The sequence below is a fragment of the Podarcis erhardii genome, assembly GCF_964252035.2.
Source record: "Podarcis erhardii genome assembly, chromosome: 13".
NCBI lineage: Eukaryota > Metazoa > Chordata > Lepidosauria > Squamata > Lacertidae > Podarcis > Podarcis erhardii.
Genome location: NC_138502.1, coordinates 25,725,315 through 25,743,348, shown reverse-complemented (window position 1 = coordinate 25,743,348; position 18,034 = coordinate 25,725,315). Strand labels below are relative to the sequence as shown.

General features: G+C 44.1%; 2 protein-coding genes across 2 annotated transcripts in view; both read right to left on the bottom strand.

Annotated features, from left to right (window-relative positions):
* Window positions 1-18,034, bottom strand: part of LOC309327451 (long-chain fatty acid transport protein 2-like) — a 59,766-nt gene that overhangs the window by 9,793 nt on the left and 31,939 nt on the right. Inside the window, exons 7-8 of the mRNA XM_081836740.1 lie at window positions 3,919-4,117; window positions 2,070-2,167 (exon numbers count right to left, since the gene is read on the bottom strand). Of these exons, the coding sequence (XP_081692866.1) occupies window positions 2,070-2,167; window positions 3,919-4,117 (297 nt within the window). The remainder of the gene's footprint in view (window positions 1-2,069; window positions 2,168-3,918; window positions 4,118-18,034) is intronic.
* On the bottom strand, window positions 5,164-16,369 carry LOC309327567 (long-chain fatty acid transport protein 2-like). Its single transcript, XM_081836868.1, has 3 exons — window positions 16,219-16,369; window positions 14,778-14,972; window positions 5,164-5,278 (listed from the first exon to the last, which is right to left on the bottom strand). Exons 1-3 carry the CDS (start codon window positions 16,246-16,248, stop codon window positions 5,207-5,209), a joined length of 297 nt encoding a protein of 98 aa, XP_081692994.1. The 5' UTR covers window positions 16,249-16,369; the 3' UTR covers window positions 5,164-5,206.

The following is an 18,034-nucleotide window of genomic DNA, read 5'->3' as shown; positions in this document are numbered from 1 at the left end:
CGGGGAAGGTTCAAACAGGAAGTCCACCTTCCCTTTCTGTAAATAGACTGAAGCAAAGTAGTTGCTAACTAAGGTCTTGGAAAGTCTTACGCAAAGGATTAAAACTCCACTGATTGAAACTATTACCCCCCTTGGAAGTAGGGGAAGAGGGGGGGGGAATTTAGATCAAGTGAACCTGCAGGAGAAGGTGAAAAATTAAAAATCGAAGCATCACGTCTCTGAACCTGGGAACGGTTTGCAAAAAGTCCATCGACGGTAAATAGGACAAATTTGACAGCTAGCTCTAAAAGAAAGACATTGTTTCCATTGTCCGCTTCTGCGCTTAAAAAGAAGAAAAGGTAACTGGAAACTGTTACTAATTTACTTCTGGAATTGTACTAGAAAGGATTGACAAATGGAGACTGTCTTCCTCTAGAGGGAGTTTTGGGACATTGTTACAAGAGTGCAGCTGGGAAATTGGTCTTAAGATAAAGACTGTGAGAAACCAGTTCTGACCTTGAACATCTTAAGAATGTCGGCTAAGGAAGAAGTAGCGTCTGTACTGAATAGGACAATTTATCTGTTGGGAAAGCTGCATAAACAGATAGATGTCATGGCTACTAATATTGATATTTTGGGAACAAAAGTGGGCATCAGCATAGAAGTTGACAAGAACCCGGCACAGGAATCTTTCTTAACTGAACAAATTGATGAATCAGAGAAGGAGAAAGTTGTTGTTGCTGAGTATAAAGCATTACAAGGGGGAGCCTTAACCCTACAGAGGCAAATGGAGGATTACAAGTTGAGGCCTTATATGACTGTAATTAGGAGAAGCCAGTTTTTGAAGATGGGAGCCTGGCCTGATCTGGAAAAGGAAAGGTGGAGAGATCCCCTTATGCAGGGATCAAATGACTTTTGGGATATGAATTTGAGCCAGGAGGAGATTGGAGCTTTTGGGGCCTTTGGACTTGGAAGAATTGTGAAACAAGATTTGGAATACTTTATGGGCCCTAGCCTTAACTATGGAAATCTGGCAGACCTGTTAAGAAGGAATATAAGCATTGTTGGGTTGGAGCTCCCCCAAGATCTGCTTTTTAGCACCAAAGATTATCAAGAAGATCGGCAGATGGGACATGAAGAAGAGTTATGAGCCTCGGATATAAGATCTCCAGGTTGATGGACTGTTGGAGGTTGATGGAACTGACGGCAGGGGCCGAGACCGGGGAGGAGAGACGGTGGAAGAAAATTGGGAATTTAAAGTGTATATATGGAGATTTTAAAAAAAATTAATGAGAGATGGAAAAATAGTGGAATGAAATTTTTATGACCCTAGGGGAAATGTCTTAAGAGATTAGGTTCAAATATATTAGTTTTAATGAGAAATAAGATTAAATAAAGTAAAAATGGATGGTTAATTGGTGAAAGAAGAGAATGTAAAATTACAGTATATTAAGATAAATTATTAGGATAAAAACAAAGATGAAGGATTTGCTGAAATATCTAACTGAACTAGAATACAAAGAGGGGAGGTGTGAGTAGGTCAAGGAAATAAGCTAAAGAAAGAAAGTTATGTGAAGGTTTGATTTGTTCTTTTTTTATTGTATGCATTTTTTTCTTTTTTGTCTGTTATCCTTTTTTCTTTTTTTCTTTGATATGACTTGTTTTTATGTATTGTTTTCTTTTCTTTTTTGTTTAACTGGGTGTTTTTTGTTATTTTTTTATTCATGTAACTTTTAAAATCTTAATAAAAATCTATTAAAAAAAAGAGAGAGGGGGGAACAGTTACCACTTGGAGAGAAGAGCATGCCTATTATGTTAAGAGCAACTACCACAGCATTTCTTTCCCGCTCTTGAGTGTTCAAAGTGCTTTGTGTACAATAGGCACTTTGTGTACAATAGGCACTTTGTGTACTCACAGGCACTTCAAACCATGACTGGAAATGGTGCCAGTGTCCAAAGATGGCGGGTACAATGGACTATCCTCAATACCTCTTCCCTTAGCCTGCTGCTGTGGAGCCGATCTCCTGATGCCACAGATGCTAACTCTGGTTGCCCAAAGTTGCATTTAAGAATGGCACTTCAGGACCCACCTGGCACCGGCACTCCGTAAACACTGGCTTCCTGAACCGACTCCAGCGTTGCCAAGGTCGTCTCAACCTCCGTGGTGGCCACATTCTCCCCTTTCCAGCTGCAGAGAGAGGGGAACAGTTACCATTTGGGGAGAAGAGTATGCCTATTATGTTAAGAGCAACTACCACAGCATTTCTTTCCCGCTCTTGAGTGTTCAAAGTGCTTTGTGTACAATATTGTGCCATAATCTTTAAATCTGTGGGGGGTGGCAGGAAGGTGGGGGCAGAGTTGGCACACTCCTGTGTGCTCGCCCCTCAATGTCTGTCCATTTAAGCCCCATAATAAAACAGCGGAATAAACCAAAGCAGGCACACATCCCTGCTTCTTCCTACACCTTCTGCTAGCTCAGAGTCAGCAAGAGCGCAAGCAGCAACAGCGAGAAGGAGGAAGAATAGGACCAGGTAGTGGGGTAGGAGAGCTGGGGTGGGGGTGGGGAATTCACATCCAGCAACCAATGTGCCCCTTTGGTTTCAGATACGACATGGGAAGATGAGTCAAAAATCCAGGACCCAAATTTCCAGACTCTTCTTGTGGCTGCGGCAGCTCATTTACCAGAACTGATGTATTTAATGTTCACTCTGGAAGTTTATACTTGATTTGGACCAAACTAAATCTCCTGGTGTGTATTTTGCTAATGCTAAATACATTACTTCTGGTAATAGTTGCTAGAGGGCCGTGAAAATTTGTGTCCCAGGCATTTTAGATTTGTCTACCCATGTACTATCTGAAACCAAAGGGGTTCATTGGTTGCCAGATGTGAAATATACTGGCATTCTTTTCAGCTCTCCTACCCCACTAAGGAGGCTCCCAGGATCAACAGTGGGGCTTTACATGAGGTGTGGGTCTCAGCAACAATCTGACAGTGTTCATTGCAGATCAGAACCAGAAACTTCCTGGCACATTGCTTGTTTTCCTGCCTCCTTTCAACATCACAATACGAATGATCTCTGTACAGAATAAGGACATTTACAGTACATGTGTTTCTGTCATCTTTCTTCCTGAGGTGTTTGCCAAGGGCTCGTCCACACTTCCACTTGAAAGCACAGGGCTCAGCAGTTTTCCACTTGTGCCATGCTTTCTGGGCTTGGGTTGGAGTGATTTTGCCTTTGCCCTGTCATTTCCCCCTGGAAAACCCACTCTTTAGTGATAAATTGGAATAAACAGCAATCATGGAAAATCCAGTTGCATTTGGTGCTAAAGATCGAGTTTCTGCAAGGGGTAGAAGCAGGCAGAAGCGGAGCAAACAGAGGCAAGGACAAACCCTGAAAATCTAATTGTGGGTCTTTTTGCACCGACAGCCAGATCTCCTGTTGTTTTCCCCTCAACCATTTGCTTTGAGGGCTGCCGGGTATATTGCAAAGCAAAGGGGCAGTGAGACCGCAGCCATGCAGAAATTTCCGTCTATGAATATAAATGAGCAAATGCAAATTTCATGCAGGCTTGTGTCAGGGGCCTGTCCCCGAGACATTTTACTACCCCTGCTTCTAAATATACCTTGCATAAATTTGCACTAATATACCTTGCATAAATTTGCATAATGCCAACAACAGATATACCATATTTTTCCGTGTATAAGACTAGGGGTTTTTAACCAAAAAATTGGGTTTAAAATTGGGGCTCGTCTCATACACGGGTAGTGCTGAGGGGTGTTTTCTTAATTTGGAGTCCCCCCCCCAAAAAGAGGGCATCTTATACATGGGGGTGTCTTATACATGGAAAAATACAGTGTATATCATCTGAAACTGCAACCTCACACTCCACGAGACCAAGTGCAGCAGATCCTACCCCACCTGGAGAGGTGGGACTCACCGGAAAGTGTCTCCTACCCGGTCCTGAAAATATAGAAAGCCATCATGGTCTTGCATCAGGAGGTCACCACTGTTGAAGTAGCAGTCTCCTTTGGTAAAAACATCCCGGAGAATCTTCTTCTCCGACTTCTGTTGGTCTCCTGCGTAGCCAGAGAACGGGGTATGGCTAGTGATCTTGGCCACCAGTAATCCTGTCTCGCCTTGGAAGGGAAGGAAGGAGAACCTTGGTAATTCCGTCCTATTTCCCCATGCCCCATAACAAATCAATAGAGTGGTGAAATTGACTGGACCAGACTACTCTAAACAATTTCACTCATAAAGGACAATGTTTTTAGAGTACAGGAGCTGAATGGAAAAGGTAGCTTTGCATGCCTTCCCCTTGAAGTTTACCCCTCACGGAGCTACCATTCCCAGCATCCCCCAACTAACTACAATACCCAGAGTTCTTTTAGGGAAAGAATGCATTTCGAATGTTCTTTCAGATTTCTTCTAAAAGTCAGATAGTTGTTTATTTCCTTGACATGTGATGAGAGGGCATTCCACAAGGCAGGTGCCACTACCAAGAAGGCTCTCTGCCTGGTTCCCTGTAACCTTACTTCTCGCAGCGAAGGAACCACCAGAAGACCCTTGAAGAAGGACCTCAGTGTCCAGGCTGAGCACTAAGGGTGGAGACACCCCTTCAGGTATACTGGGCTGAAGCCGTTTAGGGCATTAAAAGTCAGCACCAACACTTTGAACTGTGTTCAGAAATGTACTGGGAGCCAATGTAGGCCTTTCAGGACCGGTGTTATATGGCCTCAGCAGCCACTCCCAGTCCCCAGTCTAGCTGCTGCATTCTGGATTAATTGTAGTTTCAGGGTCACTTTCAAAGGTAGCCCCACGTATTTTATATTTAATCATTTGTAATTCACCTTGAGTTCTCTATGGGAAAAAGACATTCCAGAAATTCTATAGACAATCTTAAAAAAAAAAAATCTTCCCGTAAAGCGCCTAAGAGTTTTGTGGACTGGGCAATTCAAATGTAAAATTAGTGCTTGTATGTGATGCTGGACACACACACACACACACACACACACACACACACACACACTGAAGTGAGAAACCAAAATTCTGAAGTGAAGAGTGCTGAGAAATGTTAGGAGACCCCATACAGAGCTACAGTTTTGCACCCTTGCAAAACTACAGTTCCCGCAATTCTTTGGGGGCAAGCCGTGGCATAAGAGTGCTTTAAACCTATGGTGCGGATGTAAATGTACGCTTATTTTATTAGCTGTGGCCACTGGGATGCATTATCCTTTCTCGTCCCTCACCGGCTCATCCTGGTCAACGTTATATTGAATCAGTTCAAATTTTGCCAGTTTCTAAAGTAGAACAGATAGAAAGGGAAGCATGAGAGGATAAGGTGTAAATTCAAGGCAAGCATGTTATAACACCAGGATCATAAAGCATTTTATGGAACCATAGAACTACTCTACAGGGTCATTGCCTCAAAGGGTCATTGAGTCCAACGCCCTGGAACCACAGCTAGGATCATTGACCTCAAGCAAAGATAACCAGGGGCCCCCAGGCCAGAGCCAGTTCCTTGGCACCTGGACTGTGGCTTCTCCTCCTTGTCACCGCTGCTCTCCTCAGCACTGCCCCTAGAAAATGAGGGTTGCACAGATCCGGAAAGAAACACCTCGAGCTCCTTCGACCAGCAACACCAACTTCCCCCAAGGAGTGTGGTAGGAAAGCTTAGTTTGTGTCCTGCGCTTTTTAGACTCGTCTACCCATGAACTTTCTGAAACCAAAAGGCAATATTGGTTGCCAGATGTGAAACACCATACTTTCCCATGTATAAGACGACCTTTTCGTTCTGTAAAATAAGGTCTAAAAACAGGGTGCGTCTTATACACCGATAGTGCATAGGGGGGATGAGCGATTGGTTGCAGCCGCGTGCTGCAGCTTGTCAGTGGCAATCTGGTGGGTGATTGGTGGCTGAGGCAAGGGCTGCTTTGGATTGGCTGCTGCAGTGTTAATTGGGCAGGAGATTGGTTGCTGCGGCAAGGGCTGCTGTGGATCGGCTGCCGCTGCGGCAATTGGGCGTTTGAATGCCGGCTGCTGTTTGCAAGCAGGCAGATACTTGCAGGCTTCAGCGATGAGAGTGATTTTCTGGGTTAGTGATTTACTGCAATCCCCACCCCCTAAAAATCTCCACAACTCTGATCAATCCTCCCCCCAAAAAACCTCAACAACTCTGGACCATCTCCCCCCCATTTTCTTAATTTTGAGTCCCCCAAAATAGTGTCTTATACACAGGGGCATGTTATACACAGAAAAATGTGGTATGTTGGCATTATTTTCTGAAACCAAGAAGCCAAAGGGAGAGTAACTGCTTTTGCTAAACTGGGCAAAGGTGCGCTCAACATCTCTGGCCGGTGTTGGGTAAAGCTGCGTTTTCTGCCTTTCTCTCAAAAACATCCCTCAAGATGCCACCTGGGAAAGCTCTTGGATCTTTCTACAAGCCTACGTCACTTTAGCTATCATGGCTCCCCTCCTCTCCTCTAGGAATTCTAGTTTGGTGAGAGTGCTGGGGATTATTCTTTAAGAGGAACCTAGTCGCATGCCACCACTCACAGAACTACAGTTCCCAGAGTTTCTCTTGGGAGGGGTGATTATTAAACTAAGTCACCTTATGCACATTTATTTGCTTTTCAATTGAGGTATTAAATCACTGTAAGGTTTTCAATTGAAAATAGTTCAAAGTTCAGGACTGAATGGATATATAACACAGTTATATAAAGCTTGTGGGTGTCAGCAGATTTTTCATTTTGTTGACCTGGACTTTGGAACCTCCTCTTTGATTTTAGTTTATCTGAGCGGACACTCCAGCAAAATGTTGCATCATGAAGTTTAGGCATCCAGCCAGCCATGCCCTTTTTCAGGGCATTGCATTCCATTCCTTCTCCCTGCTGGTTTCTCCCTACTCCACTCTCAAAAACAACCTGTCATAATTCTCTGCCCGAAGAGTATGCAGAGCCCTCTCCCCCCCCCCAATTTTTTTCTCTTTTTTTGTACTTCTACAAACCTTGGAGTTCCTGGGAACCTGCTGATACATCTTCCTTTTTTGTGTGAGTACTGCTACTTTGGCTTCAGAAGGAACCACACTTAGAAAATTGAGTTTACTATTACTACAGTCGTACCCTGGAAGTCGAACAGAATCCGTTCCGGAACGGAAACCAAGGCACATCTTCTGATTGGCTGCAGGAAGCTCCAATCAGAAGCTGTGGAAGTCCCGTCAGATATTCGCCTTCCAAAAATAGTTTGCAAACCGGAACAGTCACTTCCGGATTTGTGTCGTTTGGGAGCCAAAATGTTCGAGAATTAAGCTGTTTGAAAACCAAGGTACGACTGTGTAGACAAGTAGGATCCACAACAAAATGTTGCAGCATGGGTTGCTCCCTGTTCAGGATTCCAGTCACTGCTCTCAATTTCCCCAAGATAGTGACACCTTCCCTCTTCTATGTGGGGCTGACATTTTAGCAACATAACCAATGGCACTGGCAGCCTGAACATCAGCAATAGAGGGAATTATGATGGCAGCATTTACAAGACAGGATATAATGTAACAGAGAAAGGAGTTCTCTAACTTTGCAGCTGTCTTGCCTTATCTCCCCCCCCCCCCCCGATCCATCCATATTGAATTGGCTGGCGTTTTCCTGTTGCTAAATTCATATACAGTGGTACCTCTGGTTGCGAACGGGATCCGTTCCGGAGGCCCATTCACAACATTAATAGAACGCAATCCGCAGTGGTGCATCTGTGCACACTCAGGTTGCAATTCGCCACTTCTGTGCATGCGTGTGGTGTCATTTTGTGCATCTGTGCATGCACAAGTGGCGAAACCTGGAAGTAACCCTTTCCAGTACTTCCGAGTCGCTGCAGGACACAACCTGAAAAAACATATCATGAAGCAAACATAACATGAGGTATGACTGTCTTAATTAGGAATATTTTCTGGCACACTTTGAAACGCTTTATTGTGAAATGTGCTTGATCAAAAAAAATTTTTTAATGCACTGAGAAGTCCCAGGTGCCAAAACATGATTTAACAACATCATGATGCAGGGCCAAGTTTGGCTCAATGGTTATTTTCTTCTCTTTCTCTCTCTCTCTCTCTCTCTCTCTCGTAGGACTCCTGTGACTTAAGCCCTGCATCTCAAACAGACATGGCATGGGGTGATGTTTTACCCCATCCCTGTGTCAGACATTCCAAGAACAGCTTCACCTCCAGGGTTCTTGTTTATTGCACAACTCTTCAAAGGACAAAAGCCCTCATCTCGGAATATCTCGTGGGACACACAAGGCTGCATTCCAGCCAGGCAAAGGTCAAAGGTTTCTAGAAGCAGCCCCCACACCCCATTTTAAAAATACCCATATCTCTCCATCCTCCATCCATGAAAAGAGCAGGCATTATCATAGTACAGGACAGGATACTCCAGTCGGGTAAAACCACACGAGGGGGCTGAAGCCCTTGAACCAGAATAACAATAAAGGAAAGGAACGGAAGAAAATCTCTCATCCCCAGCCAAAAGGTGATTAAGACTAAGAAGGCACCAATGGTGCCAGGATCCCAGCAAACAGTAAAGGTAAGATAATGGTAAAGGACTCCTGGATGGTTAAGACCAGTCAAAGGTGACTCTGGGGTTGCGGCACTCATCTCGCTTTCAGGCCGAGGGAGCCGGTGTTTGTCCACAGACAGCTTTCCGGGTCATGTGGCCAGCAGGACTAAACAGCTTCTGATACAATGGAACACCGTGATGGAAACTAGAGCGCATGGAAACGCCGTTTACCTTCCCGCCACAACAGTACCTATTTATCCACTTGCACTGGCGTGCTTTCGAACTGTTAGGTAGGCAGGAGCTGGGACAGAGCAAAGGGAGCTCACTCCATTGTGGGGATTCAAACCACCAACCTTCCAATCGGCAAACCCAAGAGGCTCAGTGGTTAGACAACAGCACCACCTGCATCTAGCAAACAGTATGGACAGTGCTTTCCCCCCTAGAAAATCTTTGCTGATACTCAACATGAAATTGTTACATAGGTGCCACACTTTTCAACAAAAAAACCCAAAGAGCTGCTGGTACTGTGTACCCTTCAGTACCCCCTGAGAAAAGCACTAAGTAGGGTTAACCTCAGAGCCGTCTTTCCCATACGGCTTAGTGGTTCGTTGCGCCAGGGCGCTGGCCTCTCAGGGGCGCCCCAGCGAGTGGGGGAGCTGCGCGGCTTTGTGGCAGTCCCCCTTTCCCTGCATGCCCGCCAGCTGCGCCCCGTCAAACATGGCTGGCGGGCGTGCAGCTTGCCTCCCAAGCCTCCTCGGGAGGAGAGTGATCCTAAGCCTCCGCAGAAACGGCCAGGGGAGGGAGCGAGGGAACCCAGAAGGCGAGGCGGGGGGGGGGGGGGGGGAGAAGGACGAGGGACGTGCCAAAACGTGTTGCCCCCACCTGCTGGGGGAGGAGGTGTTCCTGGAGAAGAAGTGGCCCCTTTCTCACAGTGGGAGGCAGCGAAGGCAGCCAGGGAAGCAAACCAGAATAGACACGATGGGATCTCCCGACTTTAATTCTTTTTTAAAAACTTTGATGCAGCTGCAGGGGAAGCGTAGAATCATAGAAGTCCGACTTCAATCACAGAATTGTAGAGTTGGAAGGTGTCCCAAGGGCTATCTAGTCCAACCCACTGCAATGCTAGGAGATTCTATTAGCAGCGTTTAAGGGGGAATTTCTTTTTTTTTTTTTTGAGCCCATGAGTGTGGATTTAAAACCCGCTCCCCACACGGTCCGTTTCCTTCCTCTTTGCAGTCCCAGGCACCTGTTTCCTGTTTTCTTTTCTGGAGCAGAGATAAGCACATGGTGTCAGCTCCCTAAAAAAAGTTGACAACTCTGGAGAACCTTTCCTAAAAAAAAAAGATCAACAACTTTTGTGGTCCCCCCCCCTTAAAAAGGTCAACAACTCTTGGCAACCTGGGGTGGGGGGCGCCGGGCGGATCTTTGCACCCCAGCACTGCATATGGTTAAGATGGCCCTGGTGAACTTTGTTCCACAGAATCTTGGGGTTTTAAAGAATAGAATATACCGTATTTTTCGCTCCATAAGACACACTTTTTTCCTCCTAAAAAGTAAGGGGAAATATGAGTGCATCTTATGGCGTGAATGGCGCTGCACGGAGAGGTAGAGCTGCGCAGCGTCCCTTCAGCGACGCGCCTGTCATGCGAAGCCGGAGGAGGAACAGAAGGGTCTCCTTCTGTTCCTTCTCCAGCTTCGCTGAAGGGGCGCTGTGCAGTTCTCCCTCTCTGCGCAGCGCCTCTCCTCTTCCCCACCCTGATCTGAAAGGTTGCCAACTCTGATTTGCCGCACTTATGGGGAGAACGCTATAGCTGCTCTCACAGTGCCTTGGAAACATGGGAAGACTCATGACTTTGCTTGCTTGTATTCCGCAACTGCAACCGCACCTGCCCTGAGGAAAGAGGCAAATAAAATGGTTCTTTTTCGCATAGATTGTGTTCCAGCTGTACCTGCGGAGCTACCAAACTATCCTGCTCTGTATCATTGTGCTGTACATTGTGCTGCACAAGTCAGCCATGCGAAATGCACACAGCGTCCCAAGCGTTACATATCTGTCAGCTTTATTTTCATGAAAGACACCTGTGGCTGTCACAAATTACTATTGTTGTGAATTGGCAAGTGGGGTGGGTGGGGCAGGCTATATGCCTGAGTCCCTTCTAGTTCCTGGATCTATCAAGGATTCAACTGCTGGAATAGCCAGGCAAGTTTCCTGGTAATGGCAACCTAAATATGGGTCATTAAGGTAACAAGGGAAGTGGCTCTGTGCCAGAGAGAAAATGGGTGGATTGCTCTCCCTCAACTAATCGTTATTTAGAAAGACAAAAAGCCCAAGTTGAGGTGTGTCTGAAGTAGAAGCAGCTGGGCAGCTGTGAGACAGAGCCATGCTTGATTTCTGCTGGAATCCAAACCTGTAGCCATTGGAGAAGCAAGACCTTTTTGCTGCAAGCCTCTCCATCATAGGCACAGGTTGTGTGTATGTGTAAATAAACTATATATCCTAAAGACTTTTTTGGAGTACAAGAAGATGTGTCCCTCTCTACAGGGGATAACCATCTCAAATTTGACACAGGGGAGTTAAGGGAGGGAAGGGAAGGAGATGGAGGCCGGATAATCAGGAAGAACACACACTTGTTTTCTCTACATTTGCTTAGATTTAGTTTCATTAGGAAAGGGGGAATAAGGCAGGCGTAGCCAAACTGGGGGGCCTCCACAGCTGTCATTACCAATGGCCAGGAACAGGGCCAAGCGATATATCAATATATTGTAAAAAACTGGTTTTAAGTCCATATTGTGATATTGGCTTTGTAATTTTTGACCTGACAATATTTTTTATTTATTTATTGAATTTATATATATATATATATTAAATAAATTTTTATTGAGATTTTTAAAGTTACAAAAAAGAATAAAAGAAACAATCACAGAAGAGAAAAAAAGAGAAAAAACAATGCATCAAAAAAATAAAAAAGGAAAAAAGGAAAAAATCAAAATCAAATCCAACCTTAAACTCACTTGTTTACATTCACTTATTTCCTTGACTTCCTCACACCTCCCATTTTTGTATTCTAATTCAATTTGGGTATTTCAGCAAATCCTTCCAACTTTGTTTTTATCCTAGTAATTTATCTTAACATACTATAATTCCCCTCTTTGTATTCTAATTCATGTAGATATTTCAACAAATCCTTCACCTTTATTTTATCCTTATATCTTATCTTAATATACTGTAATTTTCCATTCTTTCTTTCACCAAATAACCATCCCTTTTACTTTATTTAATCTTGTTTCTCATTAAAACTTATATATCTGTACTTATTCTTAAAGCATTTCCCCTATGGTCAAAGCAAGATTCAATTCCACAATTTCTCCATCTCTCTTTAACAGAAAAACAAAACAAATTATATGGTATACACTTTAAATTTCCCATTTTTCATCCCCCAGATCCCCTCCCCGGTTTCGGCCCCTAGCAATAGTTCCATAAATCTCAGAAACCCATCAACCCGGAGATCTGAAATCCGAGGCTCTTAAGTCTCTTTTGTGTCCCCTCTGCTGCTCTTTTTGATAGTCTTTGATGTTGAAAACCAAATCTCAGGGGAGCTCCAACCCAACGGTAATCATGTTCTTTCCTACCAAACTTCCATAATTAAGGATAGGGCCTGTAAAATATTCCAAATCTTGTTTCACACGTTTTCCAAATCCAAAGGCCCCCGACGCTCCAACCTCCACCTGGTTCAGCTTTATATCCCAAAGGCCATTTGATCTCCGCATAGGATGATCTCTCCATCTTTCATTTTCTAAACCGAGCCAGGCTTCCATCTCCAAAAATTTGCTTCTCTTAGTTGCCATCATGTTAGGCCTGAAGTTGTAATCCACCATTTGCTTCCGTAGGGTTACGGCTCCCCCTTTCATCTCTTTACTCACAACAAGGTTCTCCTTCTCAGATTTTCCAGTCTGTTCAGTTGGAAGAGGTTCCTGTGCCAAGTTCTTGTCAACTTCTTTTCCAGTACCCATCTTTGTTTCCAAAATTACTACGTTCATAGCCATAAAATTTATCTGGGCTTGCAATTTTCCCAAAAGATAAAATGTCCTGTTCAGCTCACATTGAATTTCCTTCCCAGCTGCCATCCTTAACCAGTCCAAGGTCAAAAACTAGTTTCTCATGGTTTTTATCTTCAAAAATAATTTCCCAGCTGCATCCTTACGAAAATGTCCCAAAGCTCCCTCTAGAGGGATTCTGGTTTCTTTTCACTCCTTCTAGCACGGACCCAAAGGTCCCATACGTTAAATTGTAACAGTTCCTTCCTTCCTTTAGACGTAAGATTATAACAAAAAACGGACAGTAGATTGTATCAAAAATGAAGAATAGAAACAAAGTCCTTCTTTTATATCTTGACAGCTAATTTGACAGCTGTCAAACTTATCTATTCACTATCAGCGGGCTCTCACAGACCACTCCCGGGTTTGGGGAAGTGGCACGTCAATTCCCAAATTAACCTTCTCCTGCAGGCTCCCCTGCTTCCACAGAAAATATTAATGGTAATTTCAATCAATGGAATTTAAGTCCTTTACATAAAAATCTTCACAACCTTAGTTAACAGGTTCTTTGCTTCAGTTTATATACAGAAAGGGGAGGCGGACTTCCTGTTTAGACCTTCCCCGATCAATGCCAATTTTTTTTTAAAAAATAAATACTTTAAAAGTCCAATTTCCGTTTACGCATGGGTTGTTGTTTCAAATCCAATTGTCCACAAGAAAAAGTCAGCGCTCTCCGGCAACGGCTATGCGGCTTCACTCCGTAAAAATAGCGGTTGATTCAAAACACAGCACCGCTCACCCCACGTCACTTCAGAACCCCTGAAAAGGGGTTTCCTTGTGGGTAGGGGGGGCGCTCCTGGTGTCAGACGAATCCCACGTTCCCAGGCTTCACCCGACTGGGATTTCTAAAGGGTCTCTGCCTTCGCCGCAGCGGCACAACCCGAATTCCACGGAGCAGGTTCCTCTCAGTCAGAGGAACGCCACCATTGCCGATGGCGCTAACCCGGAAGTCCTATTTATTGAATTTATATACCACCCTACACCTGGGGGTGTCAGGGCAGTTCACAGAATAAAATAAAGTTATAAAACAACAAAATACCTAATAAAAATAAAAACAGCAACCCAATAACACCGCCCCCCAAAAACCCACAAATTGTGTGTGTGTGTGTGTGTGCTATGCAAAAATCACAATGTGGGCAAAACAGTGAAGCCAGCCAATGCCTCTCCTGATTCCTACAGCCCCTATTAAACTCTGTTAACTCAACTCTCCCCCACCTCACGCAGGAGGCAGCGAATCACAAGAGCAGGTGCCAGCAAAAATCACGATGCAGGCAAAACCGTGAAGCAAATGCCTCTACATAGTGCCATCCTTATTTCGGACATTGTGATATATCGGTATATCGCTATTTGTTTAGCTGTCGATATATAACAATGTTGAAAACCAGCTATCGCTCTGCCGTAGTCAGGAATCCAGTCCAATATCTGGAGAATACCACTTTGGTTATTCCTAGACTGAAGTATAGGGCCAAAGTCTACACAGAAAAGGTGGCTATTGAAGAAAGAACTGAAGGCAGCTTTAAGAGACGAGAAGATGAGGTGTGCAATTAGAGAGGAGTGTTTGGGGATGTTTAACTGGGACCTTGGAATTCTATAAGACATTCTTTGTCTAGCTCCTTCCCTTTGATCTTACCGCCTTGGGTGACCCTGTTGCGAGTACGAGATTCCCGACGGCTTCGCTCACAAGGGTCATAGGAATGTGCAAACCCACTCACCACCAGAAGGTGATGATCCAGCAAGTGAGACAAAGAATTACCCAAGAAGTCCTCAACAGCAGAACAGGCAGATGATAACAAGCGGTTATCACGGCTGTGAAGGCGGATGAAGGCTGCAGCAGATAGGATCTACCGGTTCATCGTGACTACTCATGCAATCGGAACAGAGCCCTACTGCGAAGACTGTGCGTTGATCAGCGTGCACTGATTTACACACATAAAACAAATTCATGCACAGGCGTCTTCCCAAAACCCAACCCAACACTGTGGAAGGACGTGTGGGTCCAGAATTGGCCTCCACAGTCACTTACGTACTCACTGTTAAAACTGTGTTTATGGAAGACAATCCTACTCGGCTACAAGTGATCGCCAAAGAAGAAGAAGATAAGACATTATTTATTTAGACATTTGTGATCAACACACCCTGGAAATTCCTGCTTAGCCCTCATTACCTTGTGGAGGAAGTTTGTCTTTCCCATGGCTCCAACCTTCCCGATGTAGTTAATAAATCCAACATTCCCCTCTGTGGCGCCATAGAATTCGTGGATTTGGATAGGTTTGAATCGATGCAGGAACTCCTTCCAGACTTCCACACGCATGCCGTTACCTATTGCCAGTCGCACACAGTGGTCTCGGTCACGGTCCGTCTAGAAAGAAACACACTGAGGTGATCACTGTGGTTATAAGCTGTATGGATAGCCATTTCAATGGCAATGAATAGGAATTGCTCCAAGTGGTTACACTAACGAACTTTCACAAAAAGAACGCCTTGTCGTGCCCTGTAAGTTTCTGACTAGATTGCTGCAGTGTGGGGCTGCCTAGGAGGACGGTTCAGAAACTTCAGCCGGTTCAGAAGATACAATGGAGAGGTGCAACTTGTAGAGAATAGGACAAAGGGCTCAACCACACTTTTGACTGAGCCGTAGTTTGATCATATTGTGTACCGGTTAACTGCCCTGGGTCAGAGAGCTTTTCTCACTGATCCGTGGTGATGCCTTGCGAAAATCCGATCCTATCCAATGAATTTCATTAGATGTGCAGAAAATCTGAAGAGAGATTTTACTTAACTGAGCTTCAATTCACCAGATAAGATTCAATATATATTTTTTTGCAAAGCACGGCTGCAGAACAACAAAAAAATCTCTCCATCCAACCTGGAGAAATTAATTGGTGCACAATATGTTCAAAATATGGGTCAAGCAAAAGTGGATGAGTCCAAACTGTATCTTGCGGGTACTTAAAGAGCTTCCCTATTCCACTCTTATTCAGATTATTTGATTTACATCACACACCCTCGTCACACATGATTTTGGGGAAACACAAGACACAGTAAAACAAAGGTGGAATCTAGACACATATAAAAAATGCTGTGAAAATGTTTTTTTTAAAAAAAGTTTTCAAAAATATATTGAATTTGACATAAGCTCACCATCGCCATCTAGTGTCATAATTGTAAAGTGAACTTAAAATGAGCTTAAATGTTATATTTGCAGATGTATAACAGAGTCCAAAAGCAACATACTTTAAATTACAATCATCCTCTATTATTATTATTATTATTATTATTATTATTATTATTATTATTATTAGATTTATATACCGCCCTATACCTGGAGGTCCATGAAACCTTTTGGTCTCAATAGCCTTGTAATTCAATGCACAAATATCACATCAACTGACACTTTCTGCAGGGTTTTGGCTCACCAAAAACTAAGCATGGCAACTGATTGACACATCCAAACTGAGGAGCATTGAACTCCCTGCTTTCTGCAGCATCAGGTGTACGGCAGGTGGACATGCACCCACCTGCAGTAAGGGATTCAGTACTGAACATGAGAACCCATTTCGCTTCTTGACAACATTCTCCCTCCCCCCAACCTGTCTCTCATTTACCTTTGGTGCATTACAGAGGTAGCGCATCATTTCTCCAACATATTGGATCACAGTGACGCCGTATCGCCTGCAGTCGTCCCAGAAATGGGAAACAGAAAACCTAGACCTCAAGGCAATTGTGCATCCTGTTTGGGGAGGGGGGGGGGGAGAAAGAAAGAAAGTGATTCCGCCTTCATTACTGTTTGGACCTGCAAAAGTTTTATAAGACAATGAAAAGCCTGCAACTCTTTAATGACACATTGCTTGGTCCTAATAAAGGTATTACCCGATTGAGGACTTTAAAGGAAAAAGTGCTGTTTTGTTTTTAAATCCCTTCTTCCTCTTCTTTGGCGATCACTCGTAGCCGAGTAAGATTGTCTTCCATAGACACGGTTTTAACAGTGAGTCCGTAGGTGACTGTGGAGGCCAATTCTGGATCAACATGTCCTTCCACACTGGGGACATTGGTTTCCGGGTGGGAGTTGATCACGGTGTGCCTTCCCCTTAGCACATTTCTCCCTTGCGTCCTGAGCTTGAGTGTCTTCAAAGCCCATGACACCTTTAGTAAAGGCTGGTCTCCAACTGGAGCACTCGCAGGCCAGTGTTTCCCAGTTGTCAGTGTTTATACTACATTGTTTAGATTTGCCTTGAGACAGTCTTTAAACCTCTTTTGTTGACCACCAGCATTACGCTTTCCATTTTTAAGTTTGGTATAGAGTAGTTGCTTTGGAAGACGATCATCAGGCATCCACACAACATGACCAATCCAAGGAAGTTGATGTTGGAGAATCATTGCTTCAACACTTTGCTTCTTCCAGCAGACTGGTATTAGTTTGCCTGTCTTCCCAAGTGATGTGTAAAAATTTTCGGAAACACCATTGATTGAATCTTTCGAGGAGTTGGATATGGCGTTTATAAGTGGTCCATGTTTCACAAGCATATATTAAGGTTGGCAGAACAATAGCTTTGTAAACAAACATTTTGGTTTCCCTGTGAATGTCCCACTCCTCAAACACTCTGCACTTCAATCAGGAGGAAAACCACACTCGCAGAGCTCAGGCGATGCTGGATTTCGGTATCAATGTTGGCCCTTGTAGAAAGATAACTGCCAAGGTAGGAGAAGCGATCAACATTTTACAATGTTACACCATGTTTTTGGGATGTTGAGTGATAGGTCAAGCTTTTTGTAAGCTTCTGCAAAGATATTTAGGATGGTTTGGAGGTCATCATCTGAGCTTGCGCACATTACGTTGTTATCAGCATACTGAAGCTCTATGACGGAAGTTATGGTAACCTTACTCTTTGCTTTCAGCCTGCTCAGATTGAAGAGCTTTGCATCTGTTTGATATATGATTTCCACTCTGGTGGGGAATTTCCCTTCGACAAAGTGTAGGATCATGGCAAGGAAAATAATGAATAGAGTTGTGGCAATAACACAACCCTGTTTAACACCTGCTCCCACTGTGAATGGTTCACTTTGAGAGCCATTGTTACCTGAGATTGTTGCTGTCATATTATCATGGAGGAGCCGAATGATGTTTACAAATTTATCTGGGCAGCCAATTTTCAGAAGGACAGTAAACAGGGCATTATGATTTACAGTGTCGAAAGCCTTAGTCAGGTCAATAAATGCCATATACAGGGCATTTGCTCTTTGCATTTTTCTTGAAGCTGTCAAGCGGTGAAAATCATGACCACTGTCCCCCTAGAAGACCGAAAACCATTTTGGGATTCAGGAAGGGTCAGCTCGGATGTTGTTACGAAACGGTTTGCCAGGATCCTTGCAAGAATTTTGCCGGCTGCAGCTAATAGAGAGATGCCTAGATAGTTTCCACAA

Coding starts and splice junctions, on each gene's coding strand:
- LOC309327567 (XM_081836868.1), bottom strand. CDS start 16,248: ATGATGCGCTACCTCTGTAATGCACCAAAG. Junction 14,973..16,218: donor ACCTCTGTAATGCACCAAAG/GTAAATGAGAGA, acceptor GTTTCTTTCTAG/ACGGACCGTGACCGAGACCA. Junction 5,279..14,777: donor AGACAAACTTCCTCCACAAG/GTAATGAGGGCT, acceptor GTTCTACTTTAG/AAACTGGCAAAATTTGAACT.